At 40.2% G+C, this 21,289-nt stretch overlaps 1 protein-coding gene across 2 annotated transcripts in view; it reads left to right on the top strand.

Moving 5' to 3' along the window:
* Window positions 1-1,660: 1,660 nt before the first annotated feature.
* The window catches only part of LOC145418815 (uncharacterized), a 49,709-nt gene continuing 30,080 nt past the window's right edge, over window positions 1,661-21,289 (top strand). The window contains exons 1-5 of one of the 2 annotated variants that reach the window (XM_080287147.1): window positions 1,661-1,790; window positions 2,209-2,283; window positions 7,582-7,797; window positions 12,005-12,117; window positions 20,012-20,154. In XM_080287147.1, the coding sequence (XP_080143273.1) occupies window positions 1,779-1,790; window positions 2,209-2,283; window positions 7,582-7,797; window positions 12,005-12,117; window positions 20,012-20,154 (559 nt within the window). In that variant the 5' untranslated portion in view covers window positions 1,661-1,778. The remainder of the gene's footprint in view (window positions 1,791-2,208; window positions 2,284-7,581; window positions 7,798-12,004; window positions 12,118-20,011; window positions 20,155-21,289) is intronic. The other variant, XM_080287148.1, reaches the window with a different exon arrangement.

Here is a 21,289-nt window from a genome sequence, read left to right as displayed (position 1 = left end):
AGGAATACGACAGTTCTGATTACTTGGTGAAAAAGAAGATAAACGTAATAAACGGACTGAGCATACGTGGGCCGCCAGTAGTACTGTAAATGCATATACTTGGCAACTTCAGTACGGTACACGGCAGCAAGTACAGACTTAACAGTGGAAAAATGATATCCAAGGTTGGTTTTTAGTCATCTTGCAATAACTGAAAAGTTATCCCTATCCTTAAAGGGCTTATGATAAATATCACTCACGCTCCAGTACCCTCTGCCGCGGCTGAATGTAAGGATCTTGCGTTAGCTGAAATAGATCATGAAGGGAAAAGGAAGGTGGTCGTAGCTTTCAATAAATACGGTAACGTTCGTTTGTTGTATAACTGGAGTATTTCTTTATTTCCTGAAAGTGTTGTATGATTCACCACCTTTTGTTTTATATGTACGTTGTATAATTTTTGAACAATAAACATCTCAGTTAATCCAACAACCTTCCTGTGTAGTAATGTTTGGGTCAATTCTTGCTATCTGCACACGATTTTCTTTTTTTTTCCAGCTTACATGAGACCTCCTGTAGTAAACAAGTCAGTGAAAGCATTATATACTCCCCAGTTACAAAACTCTTACAAACTGAGTCAGATCGTTTGGTGGTAGCAGTAATAAAACATGTATGTAGTTGCGAAAGGGTTGAGGCACCATTTGATGTGCTTGATGAATCTGACAACTCAACGGATATGCGCGTCTCCTCGTTCACTGTTACCAAGTCGGTGCTCTCGGCTTCAGAGAATTATAGCGCTCTGACTTTGTTCTCGTCGGATAGTGCCTAAGGTTATCAATACTGGTGAGATTTTATCAGTGTAGGCCTACTAGAGATATTCCAGAGTAAATGCAAAGAGGGCTTAGTTTCATGCCTACTGACTACACGAGGACTATTACGTCCGACAGCAAGTTGAATTTTGCTAAACCATGATTTTTTTTCATAGAAGAAAACCTGAAATAGTAGGTGGTTCATCCATGTCCTCAAATATACAATACTGATGTGCAGATAGAAAATAAACCAGTCCCCTGAGTACACCGGCCAGAGAATCTGATTTGGTTTCTTCCAACTGTGAGTTGGTTGAGCTCTACTAGATCTCCATATACCCCAGGGATTTTATCATTTCCATGGATATTTTGAAGCTTCAAGGAAGTTCCAATATCTGGGTCACCCAACCACCTTCTTTTGTTGTATAAGCACTCCGCACCTTTTACAACAATAAAAATGTTTAAATCAAATCCTTTTTCACTTACTACATGTATTTGCACTACTGTAAGCAGCTGTATCTCTGCCTGCTGAATGAATTGTGTGGCAAGATGCACCACTATCTTTTGATGTGTATGTAATCTGTAGGCCTACAATTACAACAGCAAGCATAATCAAACATAAGTTTCCATATTGCAATGTTTAGCGATAAAATTTCTGTAATACTCTAAGGAATTACAAAGCATTAGTGATATTCTATAGTTTTTAAAACCATTTCTTGCGATTATCCGGGTTGTATTCTTTCCATTTTAGAACTATATCTGAGAGGAGTTTAGCGACATTTGTGATCTCGTTTGGCAACTCTGATCTCTCTGGTTGCGAGGGCGAGGTGTGTCCCGCGGGCGGCGCACAGAACGATTACTGTAGTGAGAGCGAGGCAGCCTTGCAGGACGGGGTGGTACCGCTTATTCTACATCATTGATCAAGGCCAACTTCATACACTTATTGATTCCTGACTGACATTCAGTGACTGCACTGAACCGCATACCATAACAACAATGACTGACCCTGTAAGTACAGTAGTTGGGAACATACAATTTATAAATATTGATTTGCACTTTTGTCAAGTAGACTGCGTTCGCTCTCTCTCTCTCTCTCTCTCTCTCTCTCTCTCTCTCTCTCTCTTGGAAGTTAGCATTAACTAATACTGGTTATTATAAACATCGACAAATATTGTTCTTGGAACTTAAGTTTTCAAGGACTGGTTTTATTAACATTCTGGGTACTATGAACGTAGTTAATTCAGTCTAGGCCTCAAAAGGAGTTGACAACAGCATAATACAAAAGCATATTTTCTGTTGATTAGAAAGATATTTCAATAAACGAATTTACGAATTTTGCGTTGGTGTGTTATTCTGACGTAAATGACCTTGAAACAGTACAGCTGTGCATCGCATCATATCCTGTCTTAGCCTCACTGTGTTGCAGAACTCTCGCATCGCTCGGGATTTGCTGGCTCGTGTGGACCGTAACATAGTCCCCGAAGTTAAGAGGAATGATGAGGTGAGTTTTGTAATATGTACTATCTATCTATCTATCTATCTATCAATATGTGTGTGTGTGTGGGGGGGGGGTAGGTGGGGGCACTCACCATTCTCTCGATGTAGTGCTACTTTGGGTGTCTGCCCTTTCCTCCCTCCCTTCCTCTGCCTTTCTTTCCTTCATTTATTCCTCTTCTGCCTATGATGACTTTACACTTCCTCTTCTGTCTTTCTTCACTCTTTCCTCTTCCTTTTGCCTATGGGTGACTCTACACAGAGTGACAAGCCAAATGATTTCCTGTACACCAGGAAACCATTTGCTACGCTGGGTGGTAACCATATAACCGAATTATGGCGCCTGGTGATTTCGTGGGTAATGAAGGCGTTCCAATTGGATTGAGCCAATAGGTTTATATCCAAGGGGTGGTTGGGATTTATTGCTCACGTAATGCGCTTCTCATGGGGTGGCATAGGACTGGATGATGAATACTGGATGGATACACAAGATTACTGGTGTCCTCCATAAAATATCTGTAACAGTTGGACTTGAACTGCTGTTGGTTGAAGTTTGGAGGGAAACAACTCTCGGGAAGCGAGTTCCAGAGAGAATCATGAAGTTCGGAGATGAAAGAGTTCAGCAGAAGTTCTACAATATGGCTGAGTGACGGTCTGGTCATGAGTGCTGCCAGATGCCCGTGTAGTACGAGGGAAGGCATGGAGAGGTTTCGCAGTGGATAGACAGGTATAGATATAGATGGATAGATATTTTACACACACACACACACACACACACACACATACAGGCTATCCAGGAATTAATGTACATTGCTGCCACCCACTTGTAGGGTTCTAGAGATGGAGATACTTTGAACTCAGTACATCACAATACTGTAGATACATGCTTCATCGGCAACCCCAGTGATTGGCCTGTTGCCATGTGACTATGGGTGGTCAGCAGATGAAAAGGACAGACTGCATCCAACCTGGTTTGAAGGGCCAGCAATACCAGACTCTCTGCTCAACACATTTCAGAAGTGGAAGATATGTCATCTGGAGATGAAGTGACTCACCCAGATTCTGAAGAAGAACTCGGTGGCATTGACGCTGATGTGTGAAGACTCTGATTATGATGAGGAGGATGTGGACTATATTTGAGGTCTGATATGGAGACCAATACACCACATCCCCATGCTTAATAGGCCCTTGTACTGCAGAATTGTTAGCCAATCCATTGTAGATAGCACAACCCTTTAGACCTTGGAGCACCCAAGACCTAAAACTTTATAATGACCAAAAATCTAACGCAACCCCCAACATAATTAGAAATGCCTCAGGACCTTTCATATGACTACCACCATGTATGGGTTTTGGAAATCTTTGAGATTTTTGGTCATCTTGACATTGGGCATTTCACGGTCTAAAGGGTTAAAGTCCTAGTAATACCAAAATTTGAATATGAAAGATTTTCACGTAATTAAGTAGTGCTCTCCTTCCAGAGTATTAGGCGTTATTAGGACGTTAAATGAACATTTTTTGTTCTTGTTAAAAGAGATATGGCAGTATTTACAATGGCTGTTTTGCTTTAAGTAGAGTTTAACTACCGAATCAAATGGTTCAGGTCCTACCTGCTGATCGCATACTTGTCATATAATGTCCCCCAAAACAGATTAGGTAGAAATTACCCATGTCTAACTCCTAAACACCCTTTGTTAATTAGACTAATACTTTATCACTCTGGGGGTCTTTCCTAACTTTTGCACCCGAATACTTGAATTTATTGTTCTGTGCTTCCAAGGAAGCCATCCAGATATTAGGCGACGGGCAGGTCCAGCTCACGTGTGGCTTGGTCTTTGTCACAAACCTTGTAAATTTACCACTGATCAAATGATGTTCTGACAGAATTATAAGCGCTCTGTATCACAGTTAATTTGTGTGGCTCATAAAGTACTAATCTTTCTTTATCTGCTCTTATATGGTTTATAATTTCTTGTTCTTGGTAAATTTCGTAGATTAGAATTAAAAGATGAAACTTTACATGTTTTAGGTGAAACTGTAGAAAAGAACTGATAGCTTATACTTTACATGTTTTGAAGAAACTTTAGAATTAATAACCTATTTTGGTGGAGTTGAAATTCATAATCGACCTATACTTACAGTTCTGCATAAGTACACCACTAGAACAGAATATCCTCAGTGATTTCTAATGCTAAAGGTAAGTATAACTATAAGCATATTCAGGAAGGTTGACATTTTTAAGGTATTACTAAACAGATGGGTATTCTGTACAGTCACGTTGATGGGCACATGGATTCCTTGTAGGCCTAAAAATTGATCGGTTTACAGATACATGTACATGATAAATAAAAAATCTGAACGTCATTGATAAATACGAAATCATAAACTCTTAGGTGGAGGGCTTGCCGTATCGTATATCACGAAACCAGACTTGGCCTATAGCGACCGGCAGGGGTACCCCACCACTAGAAATTACTGCCAGTGGCATTTCATTTTATCTGATGTCCTGCTGAGCATTTTGTACTGGGTTCGATCGGGTTACCTCAAGAGCTGATCAAAGTCAGTACAGGGGTGAGGCAAATTGGGGACCAACTGGGAGGGGCACCCCATCACTGGAAACTAATGGCAGTGGCCATCTGTTACATCTGGGGTCCTGTCAAACATTTTGCAGTGGGTCCCAATGGGTTACCACAAAAGTTGATCTAGATCAGCTTTGAGGGGTCAGTTATTGGCAAGTAGCAGGGGTACCCCACCACTAAAAATTACTGGTATTGACCATTTGTAATTCACTGAGCTATGCCTTTTCTACTGTACTTAAATTCACAGAGTTACACAACAATGCTGAACTAGTCCATCTTTGGAGTGGCCTTTTAATCACTGCCCTGGCCACACTCAACACAGCAGGCCTACAAGTCGCCCAGTTTCATATACATGCATGTACATAGCACACTGTGTTCCACAAGAACATCGGTTACCTTTTCAGCTACCTAGACCACCCTGGGTTCCTGCTCTAGTTGTATTTAGACCTATAGGGGTCCTCGTTGAATCCATAAATTGAAAATCACACTGAATCATATTATAAATTATATCTTGTTGTGGTATATACTTCACTTTATTACACATAAAAACTTCTCTCCACGGTTTGCTTAACGTTTCTGGCAGTAGCATCCACGGGCACAGGTATTTGCACACTAAGCATTTGATTACAGAGAAATTTGTGGGTCCGGTATGTTCTTTGTAAAACAAGCAGAATATGATTTAGCCATATTTAAGTTTATATGCAAGACGTGAAGGTGTTATATTTACCGACGGCAACACTATAATCCACTATAAAGTTGGCAGTCCTGCCAAGTATATAAAGTGTGCACTGATTCTGTTTTAAGGTGAGGAGAGAGAATGACTGACAGCCATGGACGACACATCTGCTAGTGTTTGCGACCCTTTGAGGGGGGGGGGGGGCATCCAGCAGACCAGTCTCCAACGACCCAGAAGATCAGAGGGAACCTGGTTTGGTTTAATGTCAGAGTGAGGTACAGATTCATCAAGCACCAAGATACTGGCGTTGATGTTTTTGTTCACCGCCTGGCCGTCGTTAAACCAAACCGACGGCACCTCCAATGCTCCCTTGGGGATGGAGAGACGGTGGAGTTTAGTCTCTTTGGGACTCCTCAGGGTCCTGAGGCTCGGAATGTTACTGGGCAGGGAGGTGTAGCTGTACAGAACCACAGGGCTCTGCCCATGCGCGGTGATGTCTCACGGCCTGGGGACGCCAGGCCAGGGATCCTGTGAGTCCTGAGGATATAAACACCGTTGTGGAGATGTGCATTGCGACAGAGAAGGCTTTTTGCCAGGGTGACAAGTGGGCTTTGTGTGTTCTACCCAAGATCTTTGAGGAGAACAGGCTGCCTCGCCTTCTCATCCCCGAGTGCTTTGCCCGTGATGTACACTCAGTTCTTCGCCAATGGGAGTGCCCAACCTGGCAGCCATGACCTGCTGCCCCTCGCACAACAATGCAGAAGAGGCTAAGGCTAGAGGCTCCTCTCAACAGAAGGACTGCCATCCCAATCACTGACCCGGCTGTAGACATGGACACGGCAAAACCACAGCAGAAATTCACCATCCACCATCAGAGACCGGGGAGGGCTGGGACTTTTCTATCTCTGTCTCCATGGCCAAGGATGCGTCGACCGGCTACTCAGCCGAGGAGGAGGTTAATGAGTCCTCCCCATCTCCGGCAGTGGAGGGCAACCCAACTTCCCCTCCCATCATGGACCAGAAGGATCGGCTGGACGTGTCCTCCTGCCAATACTTCCTGGCCCTTGATGTTCGCACCTGGTTGTACCAGCTTGGAGCCGCGATCTACTCAAACCTCTACAATCTGCTCTGGGCTGACGACTTGGGTGAGGATATCCGACCTGTCTTGTTTGTCGGGGGGGGGGGGAGGGAGGTGTGTCTGGCCGATCTACGAGCCTTCTGTCACATGTTGCCTCCACATCTGGCCCCTTAGAATGGCCGTCATGTGCAGCACTGGTGCGGTGGTGAATTGTTGATGTCTTCCACAATCTAATTTGGCCTAATGCCCCTCACAGTGGGCGATGACCATAAAGCCATACACAAAAAAAAAAAAAAAAAAAAAATCTTGTAAAAATTCCACCATAACTGCACAACATATAGCGGATCCTCACCGTGTTCAGAACGTGTACGAGCTTAGAGGTCAGATGGTCCAATTCGCAGTATTGTATTATCTGGTAGTCCCTGTCTGGTCAGGCTGAGAATGCCGCTGAACTACATCAAACTGAATCCATTATGTTGCTTGAGAACAAATTAAATAAAAAAAAGCTGTGCATTCCTGACTTTATAATTTATTTTAGATGCCACATAAATGCATGAAAAATTACTTTTTTTTTTTTTTTAAGCCATTGCTGGTTGATATCATATATACAGAACCAACCTTCTTGAAGAGTTTGTGATTATTATTCTACACACACACACACACACACACACACACACACACACACACTTTTAACTATTTTATCTTCTTTGTTTCCGGCCAGCACAATAGTTTCCTTACTGTAAATATCCGTGGTAACCTCTGTTTCCTCTGAACGCCTTGCCTTCTCCATCTAGTTCACTGGTGCCTTTGTTTCCAAAGACTGCAATGCTGTTTTTATTCGGGTATCCATAGTTATCTCCATTTCTAAAGCCAACAGTGCTGTTTCTATCAACATATCTACTGTTACATCCGCATCCATAACCAACAGTGCTGTTTCTCTCCTAACTGATGGTAAAATGATTTGGCTTACAGATAGTACGCAACTTCGCAGGGGCACTACAGCGACAGATTAATTCTTGCAACACGCTGTTAGAGGGAGCCGAGGCGCTGGTCCCTGAAAAAAACCTGCTACAGCAGGCAACTTTTATGCACGGGGGCAGCGCCTATGAGGGTCTGTGCATAACTAAGAAAACTGACTTCGATATTCTTATTGTGCTCAACAAGCCCTACATCTTCACCAACTTTGAGGTAAGGTAGACCCGAGACACCTAACCTTAAGACGACGACTGAAATATTAGATATGTTCTTGCTTACACTAGATGAATAATATTCAATTTGTGAATGGCCTCTAGTATTTCTCTATTTTTCTGTATACAAAGAAAATATAAACCTTTTTATTCTTGCTATCACACCACCACTCTGTTTAACTTTGGAGTGGCGTGTCGCCGCATGACAGTTTAAGTAACAACTGTGACAGTTTGTATTAAACGACCAGTCTTCAGCTTGACCAATGTCCGAAAGATAGTATGTACAATGACAGGCTTCAGAAAACCAATTTTAGTACTGCGTACATTGTTTTTCTGACCATCCGAAAATTCCATTTTGTAACATTTCAGTTTCTTGCATATTTTTATCTGATCAGGAGAGTTACTGAATGAAGACAATAAGGTAGAATGGGGAAAAAGTTATAATTGGAAAAGTAACTTCTGGAATAGTAGTTTTTTTTTTTTTTTTTTCACCAGGTTTATAAGGTGGTTTATTATATGACCACAACTGAGACCACAACAGACGAACAATCATACTGGAACTTTGCAACCTGTATAGCTCTTATTGTTGCTCTTGTAGATTCAGGCTTATGTGGACATGAACTCGGTAGACTGTAGGCTGAAGTTGCTCTTCTGCTTCAGTTCACCATCCTCCTTTCGGGGGATAGGGAAGGGGATGAGTGGCGTTGTATAAACGAATAGCTGTACAAGTAATATTGGTGACACCACATGAATGCACTCTGTGCACGGATGTAAGTGGATACTCTGTGGCACATTAGCTGATAAAAGACCCTTTCTTATAAACCCTTTCTTATAAATTTGGACAGTCACTGAAGTTTCTTGCTAACACTTTTGAAATAGCTTGGAAACTCAGTTTTGAACTGCAACCAAGTGGTCTGAGCTAGCAGTACAGCTCAAGATTTTTGATGGACAAGATATAAGCCGGTGAGTTGATAGTTGTCTCAGGGACACCAGTGCTGATAGCTTTAAAAGAGCAGTTGCTTTATACAACAGCAACTTTCGAATAATCTGATTGGAAGCGTGCGATGAAGGCATAGAAAAACTGAATATAAAGAGGGCACTTTGGAGCCAAAGGATTTTTTTCGAAGTCGGTGAAACATCTTTGCTGTATATAACATAATGCATTCAAAAAATTGAGTCAAAATCACTAAAAAAAAAAGGACGATTTTAAATACGAATGAAATTTAAAACTGAACGTCCCTGGTCATATTCAAATTATTGTGCGTAAGTGTATTAGATGTCTGAGAATCTTCCTGTTTTCTTTTGATTCAGATATGTTACAGATACCTTGTGCAAGGTTTTCAAATATTTTGGTGAAATTTCGAAGGCAGAGGTGATCATTATAGATAAGAATAAGTTATATGAAAGCAAACTGCCACTTAGAAAGGTTACATGTAATGAGCCAGAGAATGCTGGGTGCCAGCACAATAACAAAAATCTTGGTAATAACCGGAAGGAAAATTCCAAGAGGATACAAGCTTATAGTACTGACCGCAGATACTACATCATCGTTATAGGACATTTACCTATCCGTCATCACAAAACATAGCGTGTGTGTGTGTGTGTGTGTGTGTGTGTGTGTGTGTGTGTGTGGAGAGAGAGGGAGGGGGGAGGGAGGATGGAGAAACTATCAAAATTGTCTACAGTATAGTAAGATCAGAAGCTAAGCTCTTAGAAAAAGAAACAACAATAGACCTGTCAAAGATAAAAGGATGAAATAGCATAGTTTCTCTGGGTGATTCTGGCAAGGTGTTCAAATAATCAGATGAACTTTATTGGTGAGCTCATTTCATCTCAAAAAATGAGTCAAGACGAACGAATTCAGCACATTTCATGGAAGATATATTAGTTCTATATAATTAAAGGGTAAGGTGGAACGATAACCTCTGAAAACCATCTTCCTCTGGACAGCACACGAGAATGCTTCAAATCCAACATAGGCTTTGTTACGTACGCTGAGCACTGGCATTATTCTGGGACAAGGAAACAACAGATGTTTAGGGAATAATGGAACTATTACATTGGTACAGTCACACGTACTAATTTCTGCTTAGGGGTTACCCCTTCCTTCCCCTCTTCTACCCTTAGAGAGAGAGAAGGGGGGAATCGCGAACGTCTATCCCGCCTTCTGCCCCCAACTCCCCCACCCTTCACCTCCAGCTACCAGTTACTGATTAGACGCAGATTTTCTCATGTCCTGTAAACATGACTAAACTGTCGTTGCACACGCTTTCAACGGCCAAGACTTGGACTATATTTTTAGAATAAATTATTACCGTATTGAACTGCATTCTCAAATTGAAAATATTCACCATCATTGTAATCCAGTGTCGTCCGCTGTACAATTCTGGGTTCCAGTGCTTACCTTTTCACTTCCCCCAGCTCTCTCTCTCTCTCTCTCTCTCTCTCTCTGAATTTACTTTTCCCACTCACTCTTTCTTTTTAAATTTATATTATTTTCTCTTTGCTTCTCTCCCCCTCTCCTCCTTCTCTCTCGTTCTTTGTCTTAAGTCTTCCCCGCCTCTCCCCCCTCCCCTCCCCCACCTTAGGCCTGATCAGCAGTCAGTTATACCGTCACCGCTCCTTCGTATATCGTGTGCAGGCAACATTTTTCATACACACTTAGGTCAGATGTAAGGAAAGCTATTTTATATATATATATATATATATATATATATATATATATATATATATATATATATATATATATATATATAATTGTATTTCTTATTATGCGTCAAGTTCAAATAGAGAACACCAGACCAATATTCGTAATTTTTATTAGCTGGGTAGCTGGGCTTATAAACTGCACACACACACACACACACACACACACACACACACACACACACACACACACACACACGACTTAAATTTTGCACTGACAGCGTGGCGACTACAAATATAGTCATTCTAACAACTGGATCTGCTGGCTCCAAACCCTCCCTGTCCCAGTCAAACTCCTCATTCAATAACCGGTTATTGAATGAGGAGTTTGACTGGGACAGGGAAGGTTTGGAGCCAGCAGATCCAGTTGTTAGAATGACTGTATGTGTAGTCGCCACGCTCAGTGCGAAATTTAATTCGTGTGTGTGTGTGTGTGTGTGTGTGTGTGTGTGTGTGTGTGTGTGTGTGCAGTTTATAAGCCCAGCTACCCAGCTATGTGAAGTGGAACGGTCACTCTAATAAAAATTACGAATATTGGTCTGGTGTTCTCTATTTGAACTTGGCACATAATGAGAAATACAATTATATATATATATATATATATATATATATATATATATATATATATATATATATAAAATAGCTTTCCATACATCTGACCTAAGTGTGTGTGATAAATGTTGCCTGCACACGATATACGAAGGAGCGGTGACGGTATAACCGACTGCTGATCAGGCCTAAGGTGGGGGGAGGGGAGGGGTGAGAGGCAAGGAAGACTTAAGACAAAGAACGAGAGAGAAGATGGAGAGGGGGAGAGAAGCAAAGAGAAAGTTATATAAATTTAAAAAGAAAGAGTGAGTGGGAAAAGTAAATTCAGAGAGAGAGAGAGAGAGAGAGAGAGAGCTGGGGGAAGTGAAAAGGTAAGCACTGGAACCCAGAATTGTACAGCGGACGACACTGGATTACAATGATGGTGAATATTTTCAATTTGAGAATGCAGTTCAATACGGTAATAATGTATTCTAAAAATATAGTCCAAATCTTGGCCGTTGAAAGCGTGTGCGACGACAGTTTGGTCATGTTTACAGGACATGAGAAAGTTTGCGTCTAATCAGTAACTGGCAGCTGGAGGTGGAGGGTGGGGGAGTTGGGGGCAGAAGGCGGGGTAGACTTGTTCGCGATTCCCCCCTTCCCTCTGTCCAGGGTAGAGAGGGGAAGGAAGGGGTAACCCCTGAGCAGAAATTAGTACGCATGACTGTACCTCTCAGTGATCAGTGTCACAGCATTTCGGGGGTTACGCCTGTTTAACTGGAGCTACGACATGTTAGATTAAGACATTAATAGCAGAGCAGAGTTTGTGTGTGTGTGTGTGTGTGTGTGTGTGTGTGTGTGTGTGTGTGTGTGTGTGTGTGTGTGTGTGAAAGGCTTCAGGTTATAATAATGTCGCTGGGGGCCCTGAAAATGTTATACGTGGTTCCTTTATGTGTGCATATAATTGTCAGGTAGTGCGTGACTCCAGCAAGTTCTTCTGCCTGAGATGGAAGAGAGGAAATGGCCTTTCAGATGGTGCTGGATACCTCCATGCCGCGGAGCTACAAAGCAGATTGTTTGATGAGTAAGTGTACAAGTATTAAAAAAAAATAATATATGAAACTGTAGGCATTATAATGCATCAAAATGCATCGAAACAAGGTCGCGGCAATAAAATGACATATCTCATCCCAACATTTTCATGGCATACTTTTTTGTACTGGAATGGCATACTTTTTTGTACTGGAATGGCATACTTTTTTGTACTGGATGGTTGGTTAATAGTTACGCAATTGGCATAATACTTTCTGGATGCACCTATACTACATCATAATGGGAAGTGCTGCAAGGGAAAATAGATGAAGGGTCAGGATTACTTGTCTCATTGCCTCGACCTTGTTCAGATGGTTTTGGGCAAACAACCATCACCACGTCTTCATACACTTCATTAAGTGTTTTTTACGCATTTTTTACTGAGTTTTTAAAAATCCTCTGTGTGAGAAAGCACGGAAGGATTTTGTAAGTTTTTCAATTTACGAGCATCGTAGTAGCAGGGAGATTAATGGAGGCTTGGGCTAACCCACCCCGTTTGAAAAGTCTCTTGAACTGAATATAATTATCAGAAGAAAATAACGAAGAGGGTCACTGAGAGAGCCCAACATCCACACCATCCGATCGCTTTATTATCGCACTTATGATATAGCTCTAGGGCCTTTACCTTTGACCTGTTGTTCTCAAACTTAAAATACTTCACCCTTGTGTGACAGTGAACCCCTCCACTGAGTTTGGTTCAATTTGGGTCTAAAGTCTTTAAAGTTGACCTTGTCATGTGACCTTGACCTTTGCCCAATTGTTCTGAATAATTTAATCGCTGTCCGACCCTAAATCGTTCCATCACGTTTAACCCAAACTGCACAAGAACTTTTTGAGGTAAAGGGCCGAAAGTTTGACAAACACAAGTGATCTTAAGTTGAGACCTATTGTTCTTAAAATTAAACCACTTCACCCCGTTCTCATCCGTTGCCCTTCTATTGACTTCTGTATAAAGCATATAAAAGCTCTAAAAGCTGACCTACTCCCAGTCTATTACCTTTGACCTCTTTCACGCAGTATCTACGTGCTTCCGACCCACTTCAGAATGTGGAAAAAAGCAAAGCAATTGGTTTAGCCACTTTAGAGCTCGAGAGGTCTATGAATGAAGAAGAAAAAAGAAGGAAAGAAAAAAAGAAAAGAAAAAGAAAGAAGAAGGAGAACATGGAGAAATCAGGATTTTTGTCGACTGTTTTAGCGTGTTAGCGTTATGTTTTCGCTTCTTTGGGGTTGGTTTTTGCTATAGACAGTCATGACGATGAGGGTTAGACGTTAAAAAAATTAATACCTCCGTGTTTGGGAGTTACGAATAATTATACGAGTATTTGTCTTCGCAAAAAAAATTATAAATTACTAGCAAACTCACTCATTTCATTATCTGTGATTTTCAAACATCAGAGGAAAATTCTAGTGTTTAGCAAAGCATTTCAGAATAGTTGACACTGAATAACTGCTGTCTGATGAACAGTGAAATCTTTATAATGTCCAAACAGATGGTAAGATAAATGGATAAAGCAGGAAATAAAGACTGGTAATCTAGATTCTGGTTACTTCTCATCAGCAAACTGTGCAACCTGTCTGGAAAATCGTTTAAAAACTTTGCATTACCCCAACTCTGGTAAAATGAATGTTGTATCATCAGATAGGCGACACTGATGACGTAAAAATATTTTGTCTGACATTTCTGGTCTGTTGTATAAAACTCTTAACAAACTTAAATAATTGCAATTAATGTTAATTAATAATAATTGATTGATATTCTGATGACACTCTTTGGTGTATTTGGATTAAACATTAGCTTAACTCCGGTTTATATTTAGCCCTACTTTGAGACTTTCTGTGTTCAGATCATTGAACATTTCTTTCAATGTCTCTGCTGTTTCTGAGATTAGGACACTGTCATATGCAAATCTTAAATGATTTAGCTTTTCTCCATGTATGTTTACTCCTTTGGGTTCCTAGTTTAGCTTTCTGAAAATACTTTCAAGGCATGCTGTAAATATTTTAGTGAAAATGCATCTCCCTTATGCACGCCCGTCTCGGTCTTAATTTTCTCCGAGTCCTTATGTAATTTAACGGTAGTTCCTAATTTTTATATGTTTTCGAGCAGTTTTACAATGTTCTCATTTATTCCATTTTCCTGCAATGAATTTGTAATTCCTATGTGCTCCACACAGTCGAAAACCTTCTCGTACCCTACGAAACCTAAGCACAGTAATGTTTATGACATTCTGTAGTTTTCTCAATTAGCTGATTCATTGTGTGTACTTGATCAGTAGTCGAGTTCACGTGGTAGGTTTTCTTCCAAACTTGTTATTGTGATCGTAAGGACCTTAGCGAAGAGTTTATAAACAACTGGTAAGTAGCTAATGGGTCGATAGTTACTAAGATCTTTTGAGTCGCCCATTTTATAAAGCAAACTAACTATTGCATTACACCATGTTTTGGGTATTTTCTTCTTCTTTTTACACTGTGTAAATAAGTGGGCAAGCCTGTTTTGTACTTCTACTCCTGCATCCGACAGTAAGTCTGCTACCGTTCAATTTTTTCCTGGGGTTTTCCCTCTTCTCGTACTTTTAAGAGAAATGTTTATTGCATCTGGTGTTGCCTCAGGTACTTCACTTGTGTCAACTGAAAAGTTAGCTGTTGGTACTACTGTCTTTGATGCATACTGTTCTTTGTAAAATTCTTCAACTTTCTGTGCAATCCTTTCTTTGCATTTAATGACTTCACCGTTTTTGTCTTTCAGTAATATGATTTGTTACCTTCCTCTTACCATTTTACTTCTGATGAGTTTCAGACTTTTTCCTTCTCTGATGATTCCTTAGAGTTGATCCGTGTTTCTCTTTCATTTGTCTTCTCTTTGTCTCTTGTTGATAAGCATATTTAATTCCACTCTTTGTACTTCATCTTTCTTTGTTTTTACTTTCTTTTCCTTTTTTCTTTTTATGAGCTCGAGGGTCAATTTTGAATACTTGTTGGGCTTGGTTGTATTAGCTTTTCCTACTACCACCACTGATTCTCGTAACACTTCTGTTAGTCTGTCATTCAGCTTTTTAATGTCACTTTCAGCATAACTTAGAGCCTGAAATCTGTTCGTTACCTCCAACTGAAAGGCTGCTTTATTTTCGTTTTCTTTTATTGGGCATATCTTCTTTTTTTTAATCAGCTTCTTTCTTTCGCTTCTCAAGCTGAACCTGTCTGTGCAACCCATCATTCTTTGGTCACTTCATGTATTTGCTTTGTTGATGTATGTCTTGTCTGTCTATCTGTCTGTCTATCTATCTTTCTATCTATCATTGTTTATATATTCACACACACACACACACACACACACACACACACACACACACACACACACACACACACACACAGTAAAGGTCTTCGATCTCCCATTGGTTTTGCCATGCCATGAACATTTTTTATATTTCAATAACAGAACAGAGGAAGGAAAAACAAATTAATAAAAAAATAATAGTCCGTGCACCCGATTACTGCCGTCCTCCATTCATAAAATATCTGTAACAGTTGGACTTGAAGACCTGTTGGTAGAAGTCTGGGGGGTAACATCTCTGGGGAAGCGAGTTCCAGAGAGATGCAGTTCGGGGAATAAAAGAATTCTGATAGGCAGTTCTGGAATGTGGCTGAGTGACATTCCAGTCATGAGCGCTACCAGATGCCCGTGTAGCACGAGGGAAGCATGGAGAGGTGGCACAGTGGACGCAACTTCGTCTGATCATTTACCATAAAAATATCTGTAAAATAATTCAAGGGAGGCAACATTCCTTCTTATTTGTAGGAAAAGTAGTTTATTTATAATAGCAGGGTTATTAATAATTCCAACAGCTATGTATGTTCTGAATTTTGTCTAGTTGTTTTAATGCAACCTCTCTACATCCATTCCACAAGAGTGAGCAATATTCAAGCTGAGAGTGCACATGACTCTTATAAATTATAGCTAACTGCTCGTCAGTGAAGAAGTTACAGACTCTGTATAATAATCCAAGTTTCTCTGAGGCGGTTTTAACAAGTGATCTGACATGAGAGGTCCAGCTGAGGTCATTGTTAAGTGAGACACCGAGAATTTCATTACTTTTAGAGATTGGAATATTAGTAGCACTGAAGGTAATTACGAATCTGGCAATATTTGTCTATTAGTAAATTGTATATATTTGGTTTTGGTAGCATTAAATGAGACAAGGTTGTTTTGTCCCTATTCATTGATCGTAGATAATTCTTGATTTATGGAGATGGCTGAACTGAGTTGAGAGTTAGATATATTAGACTTTGTAAATTGGTGTTTGAGTGTGAATGAACTATTACGTGTTGAGTCATTTGCATATGAATGGATGGGATTGTGGGTGACATATCAGAGATTATTAATATGAACCAGGAACAGGATTGGCGCCAGAAATGATCCCCATAGCACGCTGGCATTAATTGAGAGGAAATTGGAATATACATCATCTACTTTTACTTTTATTTTTCTGTCACTGGGATATCAGGAAAGCAGACGAACAAACGACGTTAGTCCACAGCAAGAGAGTTTGGACAGCAGGGAACGGTGCCATACTCTGTCAAAAGCATTAGAAATATCAAGGGTTACTGCATGAGTTTCTCCATGTTGGTCAGTTGACTGATGGATGGCATGAATCAGGACATTGAATATGTCAATGATGGATCTTTCATGGCAAAAACCATATTCGGCCTTAGTCTTAAAATGTGGGCAGGCATTCACCTTGCCCTATCCGTATCTTTTGGTGAACGTAACGCACGATAGGGAGAGTGTTCCCCAGTGAACGGGAGAGCATTACCCAGAGTAGTACTGGAATTTGCAGGGAGTCTCATAGCACCGCTTCGCATGTCCCTTCGTCATATTATAGTAGCTCTGTGCAAAGGAAACTGTGTAGAATTTGAAGGGCTCTATGGTGTGATGGTAATTTTAATCTGTTGATAAAAACATCGTGTAAAAAAAAAAAAGCGTTTAATATTTTTTTCGTTTTAAAAGACTTCACCACTTCTCAGGAGATGGATAATTAAAGACGAGACGAAAACAAAAATGAGATGCTATATCCACTTGCTTTATATTTTTTCAGTATTTCTACCAAGCTGTTTATTAGATATGGTGCATGATACTATTGTCAATAGTTTGATTAGTTCATGAAATGATTTCTGCAGTAAAGAATGGCTGAGTACTACCTAAACAGACGAATCGTGCACAGCCAGTTAGTTTGAAATACGAAGTCTGATGTTTGCGTTCGGTAAAGTTTTACAAATCCATACTATTTTGTTTTGGCTTGGCAGTATATTTTTCTGGTGTATTTTGGTGTGATTTGAACGAATTTGACCTTTATTTTCGGTGCTCGTGATTGGTTTTCAAATTAACCTCCCCTCCCAAGTGTCTTGGGGGGACTGGTGGGTTTTCGGGGTTCTGGGTGGGAAAAATGGCAAAAACAAGCATTTGGAACAGAAATATAATCAAAATCGGCGCGACCAGCCAAGACTTATTCGTAGGGTTATAACTGACCGCATGAACCACTCTCCGAGTTTTCCCCAGGGTACAGGTATGATATACATACTCACACAGAGTATTCTAGAACAAATGCCAGTCTTTAATAATAAAATAGGTAAGAATTGCTAACATCAAGAGATTATATTGTATATGAACCTTAGAAACAGTCATTTTCTTTTCAATATTTTAAATTCAAAACTAGTCCTTGTTACCAACTGTTTGCTGCACCTACCCACAAGAAGGGGTGCGCTCTCACCCTTACAAGATTACCACTTACGTTGAAGGTGTGAGCTTCACTTCGAGGGGAGTGCGGGAAGGATAACCCTTGCCCTCAATTTCAAGACTACGGGTGATTGTCTATCTTTAATTAAGTTGCTGGATTCAAGATGTTTAGCTGTGTGCTTATTAATTAAAATTTCAAATACTTTAGCAAAAGAAGATGTGTCAGCTAATGGTCTGTATTCAGAGGGTTCAGAGGAATTCCTTTCTTTGGAATTAGGGGGATATTGGCTTCTTTCCACGAATTAGGGAATAAAGAAGTACGAATGCAGTCTGAATAATTTAGCTAGAATAGAGGCAAGTTCTGGGGAACACGTTTTCAAAACAATTGGAGGAATTCCATCTGGGCCTGGAGCTTTGTTGGTAGGTAAATTGTGTAGGATGGATTTTACGTATCTTGTCTGTATTTTAAGTGGAACAGTTTCGGGAGAGTCAAGTTCTAGTACTGGGACGTTCTGGCTGACTTCCTTTATGGTAGAAAATCCGGCAAATGTACTGGGAAAGATATTCGCTTTCCCAAGTGGGTCATTTGTAATGTTGCCATCTGAAGAGTTTAGTGGGGGAATGGATGATGAATTGTTAAAGTTATTATTGAAAGAATTGAGAGTTGACCAGAATATTGTACTGTCATTAGGGTTGTTAAGTAGATTTGATGCTTGATATTGAAGGAAGTTTCATTTAGTGAGTTTTATTACAACTTTTGCATGGTTTCTAGCAATTTTTAATTGACAGTGATTCAGATGTTTTTAAGTAAGAGTTATATGCTAATGACTTTTAGGCTGTTGCTCTGGCACAGTTGCCATCAAACCATTTTGGAGAGTTCGATCTTTTAGTGAACTGTAGACTTGGTGTGAATAAATCCTTACCAGCTAGTATTAAGTCATTAATGTGGAACTGGGTAGAATTGACATCAGTAGAGAAGAAAGGCTGCCATGGAATGTCAGCAAGATAATTTCTAAATCTATCCCAGTTTGCCTTGTCAAAGTGCCATCGGGTCACCCTGACAGGTTCAGAATGGGGAGGTTTTGGGGGGGCAAACTAATGAGGTTTTGATGAGACTGTGGTCAGAGGATCCAAGTGGTGACAGTAGTTCTATCCTGTATTGATCTGGATTATTTGTCAGGAACAGATGCAAGAGATGGGCATTATGGTCAAGATTATCTGGTATTCTAGTTGGTTCCTTTACCAACTATGTGAGATTAAATGACTCTGCAAACAGCTCACACTCTAGACTAGCATCATCAGTTCTGGCAGAATGCAACAACCATTCAACATTATGTACGTTAAAATCACCCAAAACGGTAATTTCGATGCTAATGGCAAGGTTAAGGTTACTCAACTGTGAGGATATGGAGTCAAATATACTGGGTTCTGAAGAAGCATTGGGGGAGCGTCAGACTACACAGATATATTTGGTAATATTTAGATAAGTTAGTTTATACAGTGAGTAATTAAAATTAGTTGAAGTGAGGTTTAAAACAGTGTCAGCTGCATATTGAGATTTGACATAACATTGCAAAAATCGCCTTTAAAGAAATCTGAGTAACAGTTGCCCGGCTATGCTATGACACTTTCCACAGCTCCTGAGTCCATGGATCAGTAGTTATGTGCAATGATGTGCCCTAACATTTGCCTGCAAGGGATAGCCTTTTTTTTTTTTTTTTTTTTTTTTTTTTTTTTTTTTTTAGCAGAAGCAAACTGTGCTGGCTTTTTTTTTTTTTTTTTTGGGGGGGGTGATAGGGCTTAAGGCACACCCATAAGGCTCTTAAGGTTTGCTTTTGGAGTTTATTTATATTTCTTATAATTTTCCTGTGATGCTCCACACAAAGTTGTATTCCAGGAAAACAGACATATAGGCAGACTGACAGACATGAACTTAGGTTCACTGAGGTGACCATGTTTTTTGTGCAATGTAGAGAAGAGGAAGACAGATACGTAGACAGGCAGACGCGAACTTAGGGTCTTTCAGATTTCCATGTTTTTTGTGCACTGTAGAGATGAGGATCCTCCCTTGCTACTTCACCATATTATTATGAACTTGTTTTAGGGTGAAGAGATGATTATGAACGCTTGACTCAGGACTAATTACAACCTACAGGCTGATTGCTTGTATAAACCGCATTGGGAGTGTGACAGGCATCAGGAAGGTGGATTACAAGAAGGGCCTGGCTGCCATCAACTTGTATATCACCACTGATAGGGGCACCCACATCTCGGTCGACCTGGCACCTCAAATTGCAGGTCAGTACTAGCCATACTTTTGCTTCCCATGAAGAGGAAAGTAAGATTTTCTAACTGCGTAGCCTAATATTTTCTTTTCTAATAGGTGTACTGTCATCTTCATATTTTGCCACCTGAGACATCCAGTCCACTGCAGGACGAAGGCATCTCTCATTTCTCTTTCACTCTGACTGTCACGGATTTTTTATAATATCAGGGTAATTTTGATATAAATGGTTAAATATTATTTAATTTGATAATAATATTCAATAATATTGAAGAGCAGAGACAATGATTGTCTTGCTACATCAAGCAACGATTACTTTACGCTGACTTGCTAAGATTCTCAAGAACGAGAATTTATAAACTTTCTCAACAGTACACAGCAGAGACTAATTACTCACAATTGCTGAATTACTGTACTGTTAGCCTCTGGAGAAAGTTACATCACCCCTGACAAAAAATAACTAATACTAATAATAATAACATCAGGTTCTTGCTGATGCATTAACTCCTGGCACAACGGATTTTAAGTTAATACAACAAGACTGGTCTAAGTACCAGTTATGAAAGCAAACGTTTATGCAAGCTAGGAGCTATATGGAAAATAAGCTTAATTTGGATTAAATGAAACAAGATTTTACTTTACATTAAGCTCAAGAAAGGAACTGTTAAATTTATTGATTACAAAAAATAAATTTAACATTACATTTCAAATCAAATCAATGAGACGCACTCACTCACTCACACACAAGCTAAATACTTACGCCTAGGAAAAACACCTTAATTAAACTCTTAAACTAGGATTACAAAAAGGAAATACCGGTCGATGAATGCTATGTATCACCCGAGGGGTGGGAGGACTGGATTAACTGTGAAGTGGAGTTTGGGTACTAGCTGACCTCTCACACTGCTGGCACAGGACCTTCCTCCGTCACAACAAACACAAGACTGACTAAGTCATGGGAACAAAAGCGGAGCACTCGGCCGCATTTTTTTAACGGTCGAATGAGCAGGGGCGAACAATAAAAAACAATAGTATCGCTCAGTACAGCACTTAGTGACGTGCACTAATCGGTCACCTTTGAAAACGGTGACGAATGTTTTGAAAAGTATACTCCGAAATGGAGGGAGAAACGGTTAGCTGAGCGATACA

Source organism: Coenobita brevimanus, chromosome 116 (genome assembly GCF_032717465.1).
Source record: "Coenobita brevimanus isolate Jiangsu-jjx chromosome 116, ASM3271746v2, whole genome shotgun sequence".
Taxonomy (NCBI): Eukaryota; Metazoa; Arthropoda; class Malacostraca; order Decapoda; family Coenobitidae; genus Coenobita; species Coenobita brevimanus.
Note: the sequence above shows the minus strand (reverse complement) of the source record. Positions and strands in the feature narration are given on the sequence as shown.